This window comes from Taudactylus pleione, unplaced genomic scaffold (genome assembly GCF_031769625.1).
Source record: "Taudactylus pleione unplaced genomic scaffold, aTauple2 ptg000554l, whole genome shotgun sequence".
In the NCBI taxonomy this organism is placed as follows: domain Eukaryota; kingdom Metazoa; phylum Chordata; class Amphibia; order Anura; family Myobatrachidae; genus Taudactylus; species Taudactylus pleione.
In genome coordinates this window covers 902,218-922,471 of record NW_028284956.1, presented here as the reverse complement: position 1 = coordinate 922,471, position 20,254 = coordinate 902,218, and the positions used below count along the sequence as shown (strand labels likewise).

The following is a 20,254-nucleotide window of genomic DNA, read 5'->3' as shown; positions in this document are numbered from 1 at the left end:
CTTCTCTTAGTCTATTTATGTTTATTTTATATTGTTTTTGTTTTGGTTTCTGTTGGTGTTCCAGGTGAGGTCTGCCATAAATCCTACACACAGTTCTCCAACCTGTGTCGTCATAAGCGAATGCATGCAGACTGCCGTACACAGATTAAATGCAAGGACTGTGGACAGATGTTTAGCACTACCTCCTCCCTCAACAAGCACCGACGCTTCTGCGAAGGCAAAAACCATTACAATCCCGGTGGGATGTTCGCTCCTGGTCTGCCCTTGACACCAAGCTCTTTGATGGACAAGTCTAAACCTCCAAACATGAATCACTCTAGCCTTGCTTTCAATGACTATTTTCCTTCTAGGGCACATCCAGGCAGTTTGGCGTTTTCACCGGCCCCTCACCCGTTTCCAACTTTAGCACCTGGATTTCCCGGGATTTTCCCTCCAGCATTGTACCCCCGACCACCTTTATTACCTCCATCCCCGCTGCTCAAAAATCCCTTGAACCATACACGAGAAGCAAAGCTTCCCAGTCCGATAGGCAGCCACCAACTATCCCTCATGTCCTCTTTGAACAACAGCAACCAGCTGCTTTCTCTGGAGGAAAAGTTTGAGAGCAGTATGGAAAATTCATATCTAGAAAAACATAAATCTAGGAGCAGCGATCTATCAGATGGAAGTGACTTTGAAGATGTCAACACCACCTCGGGGACTGATCTGGACACCACCACTGGCACTGGATCTGATTTAGATAGTGATATAGATAGCGAAAGAGACAAAAACAAGGAGAAAAACAAACCCGTAGAAAACAAACAAGATATTGTCAGTAGTTCCGTTTCTAGTAGTTCTAATAATAACGTTGGCGAGAGACCATTTTTCTACTCTCAACATTCCTTCTTTCCACCTCCAGAAGAGCAGTTGCTTCCATCGATGGGGGCAGCAAATGACTCTATTAAAGCTATCGCCTCTATAGCGGAGAAATATTTTGGACCTGGATTTATGGGGATGCAAGAAAAGAAAATGGGTTCCCTCCCCTATCATTCCATGTTCCCCTTTCAGTTCCTCCCCAACTTCCCCCACTCTTTATACCCAGCTTTTACAGATCGGACAGTAAATCACAACTTACTGATGAAAGCTGAATCGAAGTCTCCTAGGGACCTTCATAAGGTTAGCAACTCCAGCTCGGAGTCACCGTTTGATCTCACCACCAAACCAAAAGAGATTAAGCCAGCCTTAATACCTCCCAAGGCTTTGGTACCTCAGACCTCAGGAGAGGAACAGCCATTGGACCTTAGTATTGGTAACAGAAGTAGAGCCAGTCAGAACGGATCGAGGGAGACGCGGAAGAACCATATCTATGGCGACAGGAAGGTGGTGACGGGTGATATGCTTTCCAAAGTCCCTCCACCACCGCTTCCGCAGCAGCCGCCTCTGCACTACGCAAAGCCTTCGCCTTTCTTCATGGACCCCATTTACAGGTATTAACATACCTTGACCTAATTAAGGTGCCTATGCTGGGGGGTAATTGTCCTAGCGTAAATGAGTGCGCCAGTGTTTTCACAAAGTTAATCGCAATACAAGATACTTCGGTTCCAATCCTTTAAATTGGCAAATCAGAAGGAATGTTTGGTTTCCAGAATTGCATTCAGAAATCTTATCAAAAATGGTCTGATTTGAAAGTATCCTGTATAGCATCAAAACGTACACTGATGTCTATTTACACTTTGTCAAATTATAAATCTCTGTATTTTATTAGGAAAATTGTTAGCAATCATAAAGCTCAAACATTGTGTTTTGTAGTGTCACAGCTGGCATTCAGGGCCGTAACTAGGGTAGTGCGACCAGTGCCATGGCACAGGGCACCGCAGGGCAGGGGGCGCTGTTTGGGCCTGTCAATTTTCCTGTTTATTATCATTCTCACTTGTAGCTTCCTCTTCTTTTATCCCCAGCATCTCCCGGCCTCCCCTATCTTTTCCCTGGCCCTTCCCCATGAGGCCATGACCCTTTTTCAGGTGCACTATCTTATGTCCCTATTTAATAAATGGGGGGGGGGGGACGCCAATGCTCTCCCTGGCACAGGGCACCAAAAAGTCTAGTTACGGCTCTACTGGCATTATATAGTCGATATGTACGCAGACCTCCGTGTTTTGGTTCAAAATCATCATTGTGTTTTGGTTTTGGATCTGGATTTCTTAAAAAATTTCAAAAAATTGCTAAAATCTTGTCATTTGGACTTATTTTTCTCCCTACAGTATCATTAACACCAGTATCATTAATTTCCAGTCAATTTTTACCCACCTGACAGCTCACAATATTGTTTTGACCAATATGGGCCAAAGGCTGCGGAGAGCATGCTGGCTAAACTAAGCGACAGAGTAGCAGCACAAACACATGGCAGTTAAAAGAATATAGTGAAACACAGTGGCAGTGCAGTGGAAGGCAGGATGGCAGTTTAATAAACTACACAACCCTATAGAATGTTTTCATTAATCAAGAACTAATAACCTAACAGGAAAAGCTTAGTAGAAAAATGAATTTGTTGCCAATACACTTTTCCAAGGTCGATAGTTGAGATGCTGCTAGTAGCAGCAAAATAGTGAAATAAAAAAAATGCATGGGGTCACCTCACCCAAATCAATAACCAGCCCTGAACCTCTCAGCTTGGTTTGGCATTGGAAAATCGGGGGGAGGGGGGGGGAGACGGCATGGGATATTCCCTATTTCCCAATAACCAACACTGGCTGTACCAGCCTGGGGGTAACGCTATTGCTGGCAGACGTACAGCATGGGGTCCCGCTGCCATAATGTTAACCAGCCCCAAATCGGTCAACCCAGGAATCCTGGGGAAAGTCAAATCCTGAGGAACAACCAGCCCTAGGCTGAAAGCCTGATGGCGGTGGGTGCGGGGTTAATGGTAAAGAGTTAATATTGTTCTTTACAGGTGGCCTACAGGTCCCAGGAAGCCTGCCCCAGCATGATGGTACTATACCAGACCAGGCTCCGAGGTCCAGGGTCAGTTATTGATTTGAGGGGGAACCCCACACATATTTTTTTTTTTAAAAAGATTAGCCATTTATCCTTTTTTTTTTTTTTTTTTTTTTAACACATAACAAAGCCTGCACAAATCATACTGATCTGTGCAGTGCTTTCAGCCTGCCCACAAAGGCAGAGCTGCTTCAGGGAGGAATAGGAAGTAGAACTGGAATATGACAGGGAGGGACTTATTTGCAATCCAATACAAGCGTGAGCTGTCATTTCCGAGATTATTTTGCCTCGTTTTGAGAACTGAATTTGCCGGGAGGAACAGAGCCATGCCTCCGTTTGACTTTGAACCCCAAAATTTGGTTCTGTCGGATTTCTCAGAATTGAAACTGTTCATCTCTATTATTTAGTGTTATGTTCTGTAGAACTCAGAGAGAACATTAAATAATTTTAGTTGAAAATACCAATTTGTAAAAACAACATTTTACAAATAGGCACTATTAAAAAAAAAACAATAAAAACTAATACAACTTCTCAGAATATCCTTCATTAAGTGAATGCCACTAATGATCCGGTCATCTGCTTGGCAAGCCGTAATGTGCATGATTGACTTATCTGCTGGAAATACTATGGCCGTGTCCGTCCTCTGTCTCCCTGCTAAATATATGTTTGTGTTGAAGGGTAAAATGAGCTTTGTATCAAGGGAAGTTCCAGTTATTTCGCTGTCTTCCAGAGCTGAGGCTCCACCAAGAAGAGAGAAGATGTCAACTCATTAAATTACAGGAAATGTTCTCATCCGAATTAGATATTTGATATATCAATTGGCCTGACCCATCCCTCACCTCCCAAGCCAGACAGATTCAAATATTATGACTTATTATATTTATCATCTGAAAACTTAGACGTATTACATATTGTTACAGTTGTTGTCGGGAATAAATGATGGAGCAAGCCTCAAGCTATGAAACAACATTTATTTTGTTATTCACATAATACCCATTGCATCAGGCTTTACATTTGTTTAAAGCTCATCTTTTTAATTTGGTTTGTATAGTTGACCAAATAAGGTGGTATGTGAAAAAGGGGATGTAGTCAGGGCCAGAATTCTGACAGCAGTTGGAATCCCGGCTTCAGAATCCTGACTGCTGACTTCCTGACGGTATTATGCTTGGTGCTAGGTTTAGGGTAGAGGTTAGGGTTAGGCACTAGGAGAAGGGTTAGGTTTGGGCTATGTTAGGAGAGAGTTAGGGTTAAGGAGCTTACACACTAGACGATATGCTCCCTGAGCGATATCGTCTAGTGTGTCCCCGACAGGGTGTGCTCAATGTCGTTCATGACATTGAGCACACCCGCTCAACGATATCATTAATGATATCGTTCAGCGCCGGGCTCTCTCCCCCATTCCCCAACATGCAGCAACCTGACGACATCGTCAGGTTGGCCTGCAAGTTTACCCGATGATCGATAATGACGAACGACCCGTGGGAACGCGCGGGATGATTGGGGTTATAGTACTTGCCTACAGGCATCGGGATTCTGACTGTCGGGACGCAGCTGTCGGTATTCTGACCGCCTGCATCCCGACCGCCGGGGTTCCTTACCGAACCCGATAAAAGGTTTCGGGCTCCCACTGGATACAAAGTTTGAACAAACCTTGGTAAGAAAAAAATACATCTGATGTTGAAGATCTCTAATGAGGTGGGAACAGTCCACATTTTTAATTATGGCAATGTTATTATGCTTCTCCCAATACTTCCATGACTGAGCTGTAACAAGTGAAAGGTCCATGACAGTGGTATTTAATATTGCATCCTCTGGTTCTGTTTTGTAAATGTTGGTGTGTTATTGGCAGTAATATGGTTTATACTTGTGTGTTATATTAATCAAGGTGTAGAGTTTACATTTTTTTTCCTTTTTTATTTTGCATGGATCAACTCAATAACCCAACTAGATGAGGGTGGTGAAATCATTGGCGCTTAGTGAATATTTTCCACTGTGAACTTAATATCCAATTTATAGAGTATTTCCTTACACCACGGAGACAGCCATAGTGTGAGATGAACCATTACTCATGTGAATGCAGACAATTAATTCATTAGGAACAAGTTGCATAGTTGAGGCACAGTCTGTATCCCCCCCCCTGAAATTGGTTTAACCCATCAACGGGTGTAACGCTGCCTTCAACACGTTTAACGGGCCCTCCTAAATTCATTATTAGTATTATGCTGTAATTGTTATTTGGGGTACGTAACCCTCTGTGTTGTTGTCCAGCAGGGTGGAAAAGCGTAAGGTGACGGACCCTGTGGGGGCGATGAAGGACAAGTACTTACGGCCATCTCCTCTAATTTTTCACCCCCAGGTAAAGTAACGATGACCAATTCTTCAGGCTTATGTGTTGCCTAGTCACAGTAATACATTTGGTAATGATGGGGTTTAAAGAAAATGATTTCCTTCCCGTCGCCCAAGGATGTGTCAGACAGGTGGATTTTAGCCGCAGGCGGGACTCTCTCTCCTTCATTTTAATTAAATGTGAACAACACCAATCTGAATGATCTGTTCACCCAAGAATAATGATTTTAGTCACCTGTCCACTCTCACCCCTGACCTGTGATACCTGACCGGGACCCGTGAGCCCGGCATGTCACCCGATCGTGGGAATAGCGAGGTGCTGTGTCCCAGGCCAACATAAAGCAGCTTCCTATACCTCGGTAGCCCTCTGACAAGCAGCTTTCGTATTGCGACCCGGCTTCCCTCTCCTGCGGAGACCTGGTGGCCATTTCCGGCGGTGCCTTTTATTGCAACGGGGGCTACAGTTCCACAGCGACTGTTACTTATCCTCTGTACCCATTGGCCAATTATATGAACAAGTAGATTAGCCGTACTACCCCTGGTCCAGGTTAGTTGGGATTATTGGTGTTTTCTTCTATTCTCCCTCACCGGTGAGAAATCATTTCACTTCAGCGACGGTGCTACCTACCAGCCTTCGCTCTGACCAGTCGGCACCTCTGTCAGGATCAAACACAGCCCTATTTACCGCTCACATGTATCCACCCGTATTGACGTCACAGGGTGAGAACCGAGTGCACTTCTGTTGGGGGGTTGTGTAATAATGGACTGCAGGGGTCCCTGACCGTTCCATTAGGTGATGGAAGGGGGACTTTTGAGTGAAAATGTACTTTATCCATGGTCAGTTTCTTGACATTGGTTTGTGTGATGTAATGAAGTCAATAATAACATATATTTCATGTGAAAAAAAATATATAGGGAATAGATTAACCTTATAAAGACAGCAGCACTCCACTCTGTCTATGGCCCCTCTTGATTACTGTATCTTTCAATCTACTTTTTCTTATTATCTTAGGGCCTGATTCAGAGCCAGACGCTCTGACCAGAGCGCTCGCTCTGAATCAGGGCCGTCCTACCTAAAATTGGAGCGGCCTCCTGGCCACTCGCATACCTGTGGGTGACCACCCACAGCTTATGCGAGCGTCCATGATGATGGTCGCGATGGTCAAGACCATCGCGACCATCCGGCTTGCGACGAGACCCTGTGGTAGGGTCTCGCTGCCGCAAGCCCAGGAGTGATTTTGGCTCTATCAGAGCCAAAATCACTCCCACTGACATCATTACTGATGTCAGTGGGGCCGGCTACAGACGGTAGGCGTTCCCATGGGAACGCCTCCGTCTGGCAGCCACGCCCCCAGCACGCCCACCAAAGGGGGCGTGCTGTCACTCACCATCGACAGCACGCCCCCTTTGGTGCGAGACCCCGAGCGACGTATTCCTCGTCGCTCGCCGGGTCTCGCGCATGCGCACGACGGAACTCCCTCCGTCGTGCGCATGCACTTTCGCACATCGACCTTATTATCTTAGGGCCTGATTCAGAGCCGGACGTTCTGACCAGAGCGCTCGCTCTGAATCAGGGCTGTCCTACCTAAGGATGGAGCGGCCTCCTGGCCGCTCGCATAGCTGTGGGTGACCACCCACAGCTTATGCGAGCGGCCAAAAAGATGGTTGCGATGGTCAAGACCATCGCGACCATCCGGCTTGCGACTAGACCCTGTGGTAGGGTCTCGCTGCCGCAAGCCCAGGAGTGCTTTTGGCTCTATCATGGGAACACCTCCGTCTGGGCAGCACCGCCCCCGACATGCCCACCAAAAGGGGCGTGTTGTCAGTCACCATCGACAGCACGCCCCCTTTGGTGCGAGACCCATAGCAACAGCTTGGCTGTCGTTATGCGGGTCTCGCGCATGCGCACGACGGAGCTCCCTCCGTCGTGCGCATTAGGGCACCGTCAACCTGCTTGCGAGCGCTCAGCGCTCGCGAGCGCGTCTGAATTAGGCCCTTAGTTCATTATTATTCTGCTCATATTTGTACAATCCAAATAAAACTTGTAAGTTGAACAAACATAAGAGAAACTTCCACCTGTTCTGTCCTCTCAGATATTTGTTCAGCCAATGAAGTGGCTGCTTCACTATAGCGCACGTCAAATGGCTGTTTTTTCCCCCGTATCATCACCTGAAGTTTCTGTAGTACGCATGGCAATACGGACCATTCTAAGCTGCCGTTTTCAGCTAGAGACTACCCACGAAATTTTAACCAGCATTTTACGCATACGCAGTAGGGAAATCACCGGAAAAAATGTCTGCCGCTCCATTTTCCCGGTAACTTGCGCATGCGCGGTAGACTCTGTACGCAGACTAGTTCCCAGAGTATACCGCTGCGCTCAGTGCGTTGCCGGCCACCGGGGAGAGAGGAGGGGGCCGCAGACAGGGAGTGCAGAAGAGCCTCCTCCTCTCTTAATACGCCCCTAACACAAGCCTTTGGATCCATAAAAATAGTACATACCCCTGATTTTGGTTGGACTGTACTATTCACAGTCTCTGATAGGATAAATTGGCGGTGGATTTTGTGGAAATGTGGGCGTGGCTGTGTTATGTCATCAGGGTTTATGTTGACATAATCTTGCTTTAAATGCGAGGTATGATATTCCCATTATTCTAAACAAAACATATAGTATAGAAAATGAGATACATCCGGTGATGGTCTGTGCACGGAAGCCGTCAGTTTACTGACAGACAGACAGACTGGTGCAAGGTGAAAACAAATCTGCACCAGTTGACGAGTGATCTCCATTGTGAGAGAAGACGATTTGATCCCATCGCTACCGTCTTTTACTGCATTATATTCCGCAAGGTTTTCTTATGACATTGTTCCACTGAATTTCGCAGAATTTCCCACCTAGCTGCTAAACATAGACCCCTCATTGTTTCACATTCCCACCAACTTTTAGTTAATAACTTCCAGTGATTTTCCTCCTAGATGACTGGATAATGGCAGCAGGCCCGCCAGAAACATCCTGTGTTTGTCTGCTTTAGAACAGTGGTGAGAGCGACTTGTAAAGGGTCTGATATGACAGAACGGCCAGTTAGTTAACACGACAGACAGGGCTCAGAAAAGTCTACAGTAAGCCAGACACAACAGCAGCGCCACCTATGGGAAGGTTCAGAGATAGGCAGCGATTCCGTCATGCAGGCAACTAATATAGAAATTGGTGCCTGTAAGCCTACTGGTCTTACAGCTGTCACCGTTACAGGCAAGATGTACAGTGAACTATATGTTGTTATATAATGCTGGGAGGGGTGTGTGAGCGGTGCACTCCCTACTTGAAATTACATGGACATTATTTATTATTTATTTATTACCAGTTATTTATATAGTGCACACATATTCTGCAGAGCCATACAGAGAATAGCTGGCCATTCACATCAGTCCCTGCCCCAGTGGAGCTTACTATTTTCCCTACCACATGTACACACTAGAGTTAATTTTTGTTGGGTGCCAATTAACCTACCAGTATATTTTTGGAGTGTGGGAGGAAACCCACGCAAGCACAGGGAGAATATACAAACTCCACACAGTTAGGGCCGTGGTGGGAATCGAACCCACAACCTCAGTGCTGTGAGGCAGAAATGCTAACCATTACACCGTCTGTGCCGACATTAGAAATTACTGAGTAGGTTTAGAACAATTTAAAAAGACTGAGTGCTAGTATACAGGTCAAAAATATCTAACGTGACTTCTAGTATCTGTAATAACTTACAGGAAAGGAGTATTCATTATAATACCCAGAGCACGGCGATTAAGAGCAGTGACTTAAGCATAGCTCCAAATAATTACATATGCAAAACTGTAACAGAATAAACCCGCCCCTGATACTCCCAAAGCTGCCACAACCCGCCCAGAAACGGCCACTTTTAGGCAAGTCCTCCACCCTTTCAAGGACAGCAAATGGGTACAAAATGGGCCAGTTGGGATATATGCATCAGAACTACCTGTTTATACAGATAGTATTTACATGAGTATATATAAATATCACTTGTGTTACATACAATAAATAAATACAGTATATTTTCAAAGGGAGGTGACAGGTACATATCTAGTAGAACTGGTGATCGTTAGAGGCTAGAGGTCAGAAGTTTTTCTGGCTTCCATACAGGATTGTCTATAGAAATTTACAGTCTTCCAGAATACAGATTCACACAAGTATTGGTAATAATGTTACATACTATTATAACTGTAATGAATAACAGCAAAGCTTTTCGGTTAAAATAAATAAATAAAAAAATAAAAAAAATAAAAGAATACACATTGGGATCAATCCAATTAGGTGCGAATTGCGAGTAGCGAGTTTGTTTCTTGAAACTCGCAGACTTCGCATCGAAGCGCGCTCCTGAGAATTCTCCATTCCAATTAAAATTGCCTATTTGCACTACTCGCAGCGGAGGGGTGCGATTGACTGCCAAATGAGATTTGTGAGAAATGCATGAAAATGTGGGGAGACTATCATGGACAATAAAATTATAAAAAAAAAAAAAACTTTTTTCCATTTACTCTCAAATGAATTAAACAAAAAATGCAAAAAATGTAGGAAAAAAAAGGTGATTTTTGGGGTACTTTGAGGGCACCTTTACAATTTTTTTTTTTTTTTAAATGATAAACTATAATTTTTCAAATGAAAATATTGTAATTAAATTTGGGGTGCATAAACTAACGGAAAAGTTGATTTTGGGGTAATTTGAGGACCATTTTTTTTTTTTACCCCAAAAAATGACGTAATTAATTATTATTGGACTAGTTAAGCTAATTGGAAACTTCCAATTGGCTAATTTGTCATTAGGGGAGGGTCCAAGGGATTCAGCATGGTGCCCCAACATTTTAACCTTAAAATAAAGATTTTCTTTCCCATCTCTCACCCTCAGAGGGGTGCGAATGGAAATATATGAATTCAGTCTGACTGATTCAGTGCGAGTTGCTAATTGGATTGCAAATTGAATTCGCTGTGCGAATTCGGAGAAAAAATAGCACCTCGATATTCGCAGCTAATTGGATTGACTACTCTGTCTTTAATAATAATTTAGAATTCTATTTTGGGAAGTATAAGTTATACTCTATCACTATAGCAGAAGATTACTCATTCAGGGTCATCAGGGTCCCTGCATAATATCTCATAGATGTAAAAGGGCAAACTTGTCAAAAATCTGGACACCCCTTTAATGATTTTTAAGAATTTTGCTGCTAGGGTTATAAATAAATATTAATGAAGATTTTTAGGAGTCAAATTTATAAAAGGCATTTTGCATTGGGAGGAAAAAAGTAACTCTCTACCTCCCTCTGTTGGTCATTTATTATGATGACACTTGTTTCTGTGCTCAGCTGCTGGATAGATATCTGAAATACCTTTTGACCTCTTCCCCATGCTCATTGACTTAAAAGTGGTCACTTGGGATCAAGCGTTGGATTCATTTAAGGTTTTTTTTATTTTATTTTTATTTATTTTTTTTGTATCTGCAGCCTGTAAACTCTGTGGGGCATAAAACTATTGATTTATATATTTTATAGCTAATTACTATATATAATAGCATTCATGAATGGCTGCCAGCATGCTACAATTTATATATGGTAATTACAACAGCTTTTTAATAATGATATATATTTAAAAAAAATAAAAAAAACACAATGTCTTGGCTGCAGATCTCCCTAGAGTCTGGCTTAATGTATTGTAGACGTGCAAAAGGTCAGCCCTTGGTGTACAATAGAGCATCTAGTATTTGATGCATGTTTCCTGTGACTTTCCGCTCGCTCACCGTCCCCTGTGCTGCCTCTCTGGCTCCTGTTCAAACTCTGTGTGTTTCAGAGTCTCCTCAAAGTAATGTAATCTGCAAGAAGCTCCTTCACGCTGCAGCGACAACAGCTGAGGTTAGGTTGTCCAATAAAGCACAAATGTGTAAATGGCTATCCAAAGCGAGAATTCCAGGTTCTGTTTTCAGGATTACTGCTTGTTGTATGTAGCGAGAAGAAGAGGAAGACCTATTAAAAGGCCATAGCGTTGGACAGGGCCGTAGAGAGCCGGCCCGAGCCCTGTTACACCCGGGGGCGTGACCTAATCATAGAAGGCATGGCCACACCCCCCTAAGAGAATTATTTGCAGTGCCGACGAGGGGGGGCGCTGTGACCCCTGATCAGTGTGCTCGCTCTTCCCCACCGCCGCACAGGCAAAGGGGAGGAGACTGCTGCTGCTGTTCAGCGGCAGCAGTCTCCTTGGTCCCACTGCAGCCCAGCACATAGCAGAGTGTGCTCGGCTGCTGACAGGTAAGATGGAGGAGGGGGTGTGGCTGCGGACCCGGGCCTCTGCTGGCCCCCTCCAACAATCCCAGGCTTGGGTAATTAGTACCCACTACCCCCCCCCCCCCTTTCGGCTTCCCTGATGGTGGATCATTGGGGACCACAATTCTGACAAACAGTGTAGTTTCCTAGTCTTTGCTCAGATGAAGAGCATTAGAGCGTTGACAGTTACCTGGATTCCCGGAATGTCCGGTAGACTCCCGAAATATAGAGTGCTCTGCCCTACTCCCCAGGACAGTGGGCACAGGGCCGGCTCCAGGGGTCGGAGCACCCTGTTTCGGCTCTCTACAGTGCGCCCTAACATTGTGCGCATGCAAAAATGAGGGCATGGCCTAATTACCATAGACCACGCCCCATACATGACGTTATTTGGAGGCGTGCCCGCATGGTACGCCTCCAAATAACGTCAGGCTGGGGGGCGCCTCTAGCTGGGCTACCCCCAGCCCTCTCCTGTCACTGCATGCGCGCAGCATCCATTCAGACTCTGGGGTCCGGCACCGCCGTACAGCTGCGGCGTTAGGGGTTCGCAGCCTCCCGATTTGACCACCCGCGGGCCACTTCGGCCCAGGGGTGGAACAGCGGGACAGTACTGTCTCGCTGAAATCGGGATTTGGGGAGGGGTGCACCCTCTATGGGTGCCGCCCCTGTTCGACCACACTAGGACCCCTAGAGCCGGCCCTGAGTGGGCAGTCCGGGTGTTTGATGACAGGTCTTCTAGGTTTCACGTAACTTGTTTTATAGGTATGGTTAAACATAAAGGCTGTGAGGGTATCGCTGTTTCTAAGGGAAATTAGATGATATCATTAATGCTATACTGAATGCTCCCTTTTAATCTGTATTGATTATTGTATCTAGATGTCAGCCATTGAAACCATGACTGAGAAGCTGGAAAGTTTCGCCAACTTGAAAAGTGACACAGGAAGTTCGTTACAACCCCTCCCACACCATCCTTTCAACTTTCGCTCCCCTCCCCCAACTCTATCAGATTCTATCTTGCGGAAAGGAAAAGAACGCTATACCTGCAGGTAAATGACATGAGATTGCCATTGTCATTATGCTGGTACTAATCACAGAAGGGTTCCTCCGCACTTCAGGTAAAGGGAACATATGCTCTATTGTTATCAATATTATTATTATTATTATGGTTTTTCAATTTTTTAATTATTAACTATAAGCAGCAATCGTAAGGAAGAGGTTTTTTTCAAAATAGATAAGTACCTTTTCTTAGCTATCTACCAACGGAATCAGTATGAAATCCTGGCGCTCGGGATGCCTGCTGTCAATATACCGACATCGGCATTCCCGATGCTCAGGATCCCAACAAGGGTACGGTAAGTATGATAACCGCGCCCCCTTCTCTCCCCAACCCTATAGCTGGCCACACTTCTAAAGATTATCTGTCCAACCAGCCAACTAGTTGATTGGTTGGAAATTGGAATGAAAATCTGGTAAGGGATGACAGCAAATGACAATCAGCAATTTGCTCCCAAATGTTGGAAAATGGACAAAAACTGTTGTTTGAATAAATAGTTTAGATCAAACATTTAACAATCTTTTCTGACGACCATTTTCATCTGTTTTCTGGCATTTAGGAGCAAATTGCGGATTATCATTTCCCTAGCCTACACCTAACTCTGAAAATACTCCCCCTCCCCCTGTGATGCCTAAAATTAACCCTCATCCACACAGCTAAGTCCTAACAAGCCCTGTTATACTTGCGTTCGGTATCCCAGCTGTCGGGATTCCGGCGTCCAGATGTCCAGTACTGTCGGTATTCCGGCGCCGGTCTTCTGGCCTGGTAGTGGCATTCCGGCGCCGGGCTGTAGGCTTGTTAACTACATTCCCTACCAACATATAATTTCCTTTCACAGTCTGCCTGGAGGGAACACAAGTATGGCTTCCAGGCACAGTCAGAGTAAACATGGCTTAGAAGGATGTTTCAAAGCCTCTACGCTTACTATATCATGTGCCACGTGACTATGGTTGCCACGGTAGTCACATAATAGTAATGCAATAAAATGAACAAGAACAGACTTAAAAAAAACAACAACCAGTAAACACGCAGTGGCGTACGAAGGTGGGGGTTTCTGAGTATCCAGAAACCCCCTCTGACATGTGATTTATCTTTTATCACAATGTCACCGGGAGCAGGCACCATGTTATTAGGCAAAATAACGTCAAAATGCAACAATCCGCTGGTCAATAAGGAGGGTACGGGACAGTATGATATGATTCCATTACAATCACGTAATTTTGTTCCCGCAAGGGGGCTGGGCATAATGATAGTGTCCGGTTCTGCCTCATTTACATCCAACAGCTGCTGCGCATATATATATAACAGAAGACTGCAGCGCCAATTGTGTATGAGTCCCTATATATAATATTGTCTCAAATGTGTGTCCTTTATCTCACACTAAAGGGTTTTTTGTGAGACCGTTATCATGCACCCCCCAATAACATATGGGTGTCAGCTCAACCAGCAGAAAGATGTAACAGTGGTGGTCTGTTACATATACAAACAATCAAAAAATACCAGAGCTGGCATGGAGCGCCTATTGTGCTTATATAACTTATCGAAAAATAAATAAATAAAACTAATACCAAACCTGTGATTTTGTGCAATACAGTGCTAATACAAGGGTGGCAGTATTTAAACTACCATCATCATCCAATATATATTATACTTGTTAGTGTGTGATCTTTAGAAACAATCAGTACAACTAAAGTGCCAATGCAAAAAGATCCTATTGGGAATCCATAGGTAATTAGTGACAATAATACATAAAGTAAAATGTGACTTAATAAAAGTGAGAAAAAATAATTTTTTAAAAGGCATAAATTATTTTTAATCAGACACAACAATAATATCCTCCTACATGAAGGATAAAAGACGTAAAACACATAAAACCATGGATAAAATTATGTATATATAGCAAAATATAGCTGTGAATTTATCAGTATAAATATGGATAAAAAATCGTTTCTTATCTGATAAAAACGGCAAGTTCATGAAATGGGAAGAGAATAAGAGCCACCGCCAACGCGTTTCATCCGTATCCTGGACTTCTTCAAGTATCCCTTGTGGGGACTGCTACTGGGGGCACTACATAGGGCACTACATAGGGCACTGCATTTGGGGGGACCACCACTGGGGGCACTGAGTAAGGGGAACTAATTGGGGGTTGTATAAGGGGGACCACTACTGGGGATACTGTATAAGGGGCACTACTATGGGCCTGCATAAGAGGGACCAAAACTGCATACTGGGGGTACTGTATAAGGGGTACTACTGGGGTTAAGGTGCATATGGATAGGAATGTTCAGCGTGAAAATAAAGGGGTGTGTTATGTTGACACACCCCATTTTTAAGTGACCACGCCCATTGTTTCCCGCGCGCGCCTACATATCGGGGTGGTGTGGGGGGGGGGCTCCCTTTTCAAATTTGCCCTGGGCTCCAAATAACCTAGTTACTCCACTGTTGTCAGGTCCTTTGTAGTAATTTTGCCATTTTTGGAAATGTTTCTATCTGAAAAATGTGTTTCTTTCAGTGTGGCAGTAATGTGAATTACTGTCAGTGAGGCAGTTATTTGTTGCTACTCTGTGAGCAGTATCTCTGTGAGAGATGTTAATGTTTTCACTTGTGGAGTGATACAGCTGTGGCTTTGTGATGAGGTTCTGAACATCCACTCGCGGGCGCACGCCTCGCGCCATGCATGGCGCAATTTGCTGCATAAGCAGCAATGATGTAGCAGGACACATCTGTATATCAAAGAGCAACCATACACCCAAGAGTGGTGTATGTATCTTATAAAATGGTCCCTGTTGTGTCAAAATAGTTCAAAGTGCAGAAAGATGTGACTGAAACAGATACAGAATAGAAGGAGAAAATAGTTCAGAATAGGCTATGTAATTTGAATTATTTTTAATAAATAAACATTTAACTGGATAACAGTGTAACTACTGTCACTGTAAGAGTGGTTCATTTTGAAAAGAAAGCATGTGTTGTGCAGTGGCAGGAAGTGCTTAATGCTGCTTCAGGGTCAGGGCTGGCATGTCTGCTCACTGTGCTGTGCTAGATTGTGACTGCTCAGGTAATTCCTGTTCAAGTTTTTTGGTGAGGACTAATATCTGGTCCATTGATTTATGAAGTAAATTGGACATTTCTTGATATGTTTCTGTCAGTGTATGTCAGTGAGACAATGATGTGCTGCTGTGAGCAATGTTTCTGTGAGAGATGTTATTGTTTACACTTGTGGAGTGATACATCTGTAGCTTTGTGATGAGGTTCAGATTACAGTAGGAAGTAGACCAGGCATGAGGTGGGCGGTTGTTGGGAAATAATGCACGGTCATGTGATCTAGTGGGGCATTTAGCGCGACTGCAGCAGTAAGGACACATCTGTATAATAGTGTTTTTTCATGTGGTGTAAAACAGGTGCACATACTAGTGCTTTCTGATGGTATAAAAGAGGTGTATATACTAGTGTTTTCTCGTGGTGTAAAACAGGTGCACATACTAGTGCTTTCTGATGGTATAAAAGAGGTGTATATACTAGTGTTTTCTCGTGGTGTAAACCAGGTGCACATACTAGTGTTTTATTGTGGTGTAAACCAGGTGCACCAACTAGTGTTTTCTGGTGGTATAAACCAGGTGCACATACTAGTGTTTTATTGTGGTATAAGCCAGGTGCACCAACTAGTGTTTTCTGGTGGTGTAAACCAGGTGCACATACTAGTGTTTTCTCTTGGTGTAAATCAGGTGCACATACTAGTGTTTTCTCGTGGTGTAAACCAGGTGCACATACTAGTGTTTTCTCGTGGTGTAAACCAGGTGCACATACTAGTGTTTTCTCTTGGTGTAAATCAGGTGCACATACTAGTGTTTTCTCGTGGTGTAAACCAGGTGCACATACTAGTGTTTTCTCGTGGTGTAATCCAGGTGCACATACTAGTGTTTTCTCGTGGTGTAAACCAGGTGCACATACTAGTGTTTTCTCGTGGTGTAAACCAGATGCACATACTAATGTTTTCTCGTGGTGTAAACCAGGTGCACATACTAGTGTTTTCTCATGATGTTAACCAGGTGCACATACTAGTGTTTTCTCGTGGTGTAAACCAGGTGCACATACTTATGTTTTCTCTTGGTGTAAACCCGGTGCACATACTAGTGTTTTCTCATGATGTAAACCAGGTGCACATACTAGTGTTTTATTGTGGTGTAAACCAGGTGCACATACTAGTGTTTTCTGGTGGTGTAAACCAGGTGCACATACTAGTGTTTTCTGGTGGTGTAAACCAGGTGCACATACTAGTGTTTTCTGATGGTGTAAACCAGGTGCACATACTAGTGTTTTCTCTTGGTGTAAACCAGGTGCACATACTAGTGTTTTCTCGTGGTGTAAACCAGATGCACATACTAATGTTTTCTCGTGGTATAAGCCAGGTGCACCAACTAGTGTTTTCTGGTGGTGTAAACCAGGTGCACATACTAGTGTTTTCTCTTGGTGTAAATCAGGTGCACATACTAGTGTTTTCTCGTGGTGTAAACCAGGTGCACATACTAGTGTTTTCTGGTGGTGTAAACCAGGTGCACATACTAGTGTTTTCTGATGGTGTAAACCAGGTGCACATACTAGTGTTTTCTCTTGGTGTAAACCAGGTGCACATACTAGTGTTTTCTGGTGGTATAAACCAGGTGCACATACTAGTGTTTTATTGTGGTATAAGCCAGGTGCACCAACTAGTGTTTTCTGGTGGTGTAAACCAGGTGCACATACTAGTGTTTTCTCTTGGTGTAAATCAGGTGCACATACTAGTGTTTTCTCGTGGTGTAAACCAGGTGCACATACTAGTGTTTTCTCGTGGTGTAAACCAGGTGCACATACTAGTGTTTTCTCTTGGTGTAAATCAGGTGCACATACTAGTGTTTTCTCGTGGTGTAAACCAGGTGCACATACTAGTGTTTTCTCGTGGTGTAATCCAGGTGCACATACTAGTGTTTTCTCGTGGTGTAAACCAGGTGCACATACTAGTGTTTTCTCGTGGTGTAAACCAGATGCACATACTAATGTTTTCTCGTGGTGTAAACCAGGTGCACATACTAGTGTTTTCTCATGATGTTAACCAGGTGCACATACTAGTGTTTTCTCGTGGTGTAAACCAGGTGCACATACTTATGTTTTCTCTTGGTGTAAACCCGGTGCACATACTAGTGTTTTCTCATGATGTAAACCAGGTGCACATACTAGTGTTTTATTGTGGTGTAAACCAGGTGCACATACTAGTGTTTTCTGGTGGTGTAAACCAGGTGCACATACTAGTGTTTTCTGGTGGTGTAAACCAGGTGCACATACTAGTGTTTTCTGATGGTGTAAACCAGGTGCACATACTAGTGTTTTCTCTTGGTGTAAACCAGGTGCACATACTAGTGTTTTCTGGTGGTGTAAACCAGGTGCACATACTAGTGTTTTATCTTAGTGTAAATCTAGCTTACAAACACTTGCCACCTGCATTTTTTATGCAAAATGAGTCAACTCTGCATGAGTTTGCAAAAGTATAGAGCCACTGTAATAATGTAATTTATGCCCGCACATTACAGAGGCCTTATAACTGCATGAACAGAGCAGGTTTTCCCGTCAGAATTATATGACTGCTCATTTCCATAGATCATCTTTTTAGAAATAGCGATATACATGTTTTACTGTATCTGATATGAAGTGACTTTTATGCAGTGACGATAATCTCTGTTTTCCAATTGAAGAAATAAAAGACCTTTATTTGCACTTATTTGCCATACTCTTGATTGACATTGTATTACACTATTAGTAATGTTAGTAAATTGCTAAATTGTATCTGAGTTGCACTTCCTAATAGTCTTACTCCAGCTTGGTGTTAATTGTTTTCTGCCTTATGATTAGGTACTGTGGTAAAATCTTTCCACGATCAGCAAATCTGACCAGACATCTCAGGACCCACACAGGAGAGCAACCATACAGGTAGGAGTCCCTGACTGTTGGAAGGAAAGTAACACAGATGCCAGACATCAATGCTTCAACATATACACATTTTGCTATCTGAAGTTTGGGCAGATGTATGGGTGCGGTGTGACTAGATCTGAGGTGGATTTGGGTAGGTCAGGGTGTGTTTAGACTTAATCTGAGGTGGAGTTTGGACTGATGTATAGGTGCAGTTTGGCTGGATCTGAGGGGGAGTTTGGGCAGATCAGAATATGGTTTGGTTGGATATGAGGTGGAATTTGGTGAGATGAGGATGTGATTTGGTTGGATATGAGATGGAGTTTGGGCAGATGTATGGGTGCGTTTTGGCTGGCTCTGATGTGGAGTTTGGGCAGATCAGAATATGGTTTGGTTGGATATGAGGTGGAGTTTGGGCAGATGTATGGGTGCGGTTTGGCTGGATCTGACGTGGAGTTTGCGCAGATCAGAATATGGTTTGGTTGAATATGAGGTGGAGTTTGGGCAGATGTATGTATTTTGTCCTGGGTTTGCATTATATTGTGGGAAATATGGACAAATAAACAAAAAACGAATAATATAATTTTAGCTTTCATTAGATCTGCCAATAAGTCCCACAACCATCCTCAATACTCTCCTAATTTGTGGGCTCTGTGCCAAGCAGGAAAGCTTTGTCACACCTGAGTCAGAAGGTAGTCAGGTGTATCCCTAAACAGAGCAGTGTTGAACCGGCGCTGTCCACTAGGTATTTTAGGCATAGGAGAAAACACGAAGGGACAGTCCAGCCTATTGTAAGCGCTGTTACACCCCTGTGATGAGTGACCACGCCTACTTCTTGTTCAATTGCCCAATTTGAAAAGTTGGGAAGTATGACTAAGATAAATACCACCTAACATACTTGTGAGTCATATATCAGAGTTTAAAAAAACTCTGCATAAAAGGTGTAGTTATAATTGATGCTGTAACGTAGTAAAAGTGGGCAGGACTTCACTTCCACATTGTAGGGTTCTCCATTCCTATTACAAGCTGCAGATGAAAGTTTACAATTCTACATGTTATATTTTAATTGTGCTGCCTGTTATCGAGGTGTCCTGCCTCGGGGATGTCACTGGGTCCCAGTGCCATCTCGTTAACATTGGTCCAGTCCACAAAATTACAGCCGACACCACTATGCACAGCTGATCACCTCTTGTGATATTCCCAAGGAAAGACATCCATAGAAGTGATTTATTTTCCCTGGGCATGTACCAGAAAAGTAATATATGTGTTTTGTGTAAGGCTTCATCCGTGGACATGCGTCTGGTTGTAATAGCCCCCTCTCCCGTTGTGGGATCTGATGTTTATAGAACAATTTAATTGTCATTGATTTTCTTTTGCCCTCTGACAACTGTGACTGTCAGTGTAATTGTTTTGAAAGTTTTGCTCTGTGAAAGTCTGTTGTATATTGTGAAAATCTGGTCAGTGATTTGCTTGGAATGAATTTAAGAAAAAAAAAAAATAATTTTGTCCCAGTAATTTTGCGCGCACGCCTGCCAGATCAGAACGCTCAATTGGGAACGCACAAAATGAAGTAAAAATATGGGATACAAAACAGAGATGTGTGGTGACTAATGGGAAACGTTAAAA

General features: G+C 43.7%; 1 protein-coding gene across 6 annotated transcripts in view; it reads left to right on the top strand.

The window, feature by feature from the left end:
• The window catches only part of PRDM16 (PR/SET domain 16), a 696,909-nt gene that overhangs the window by 652,402 nt on the left and 24,253 nt on the right, over positions 1 to 20,254 (top strand). For all 6 annotated transcript variants that reach the window (XM_088452606.1, XM_088452604.1, XM_088452603.1 and 3 more), the window contains 4 exons: positions 65 to 1,466; positions 5,242 to 5,329; positions 12,511 to 12,680; positions 18,572 to 18,649. In XM_088452606.1, the coding sequence (XP_088308732.1) occupies positions 65 to 1,466; positions 5,242 to 5,329; positions 12,511 to 12,680; positions 18,572 to 18,649 (1,738 nt within the window). The remainder of the gene's footprint in view (positions 1 to 64; positions 1,467 to 5,241; positions 5,330 to 12,510; positions 12,681 to 18,571; positions 18,650 to 20,254) is intronic.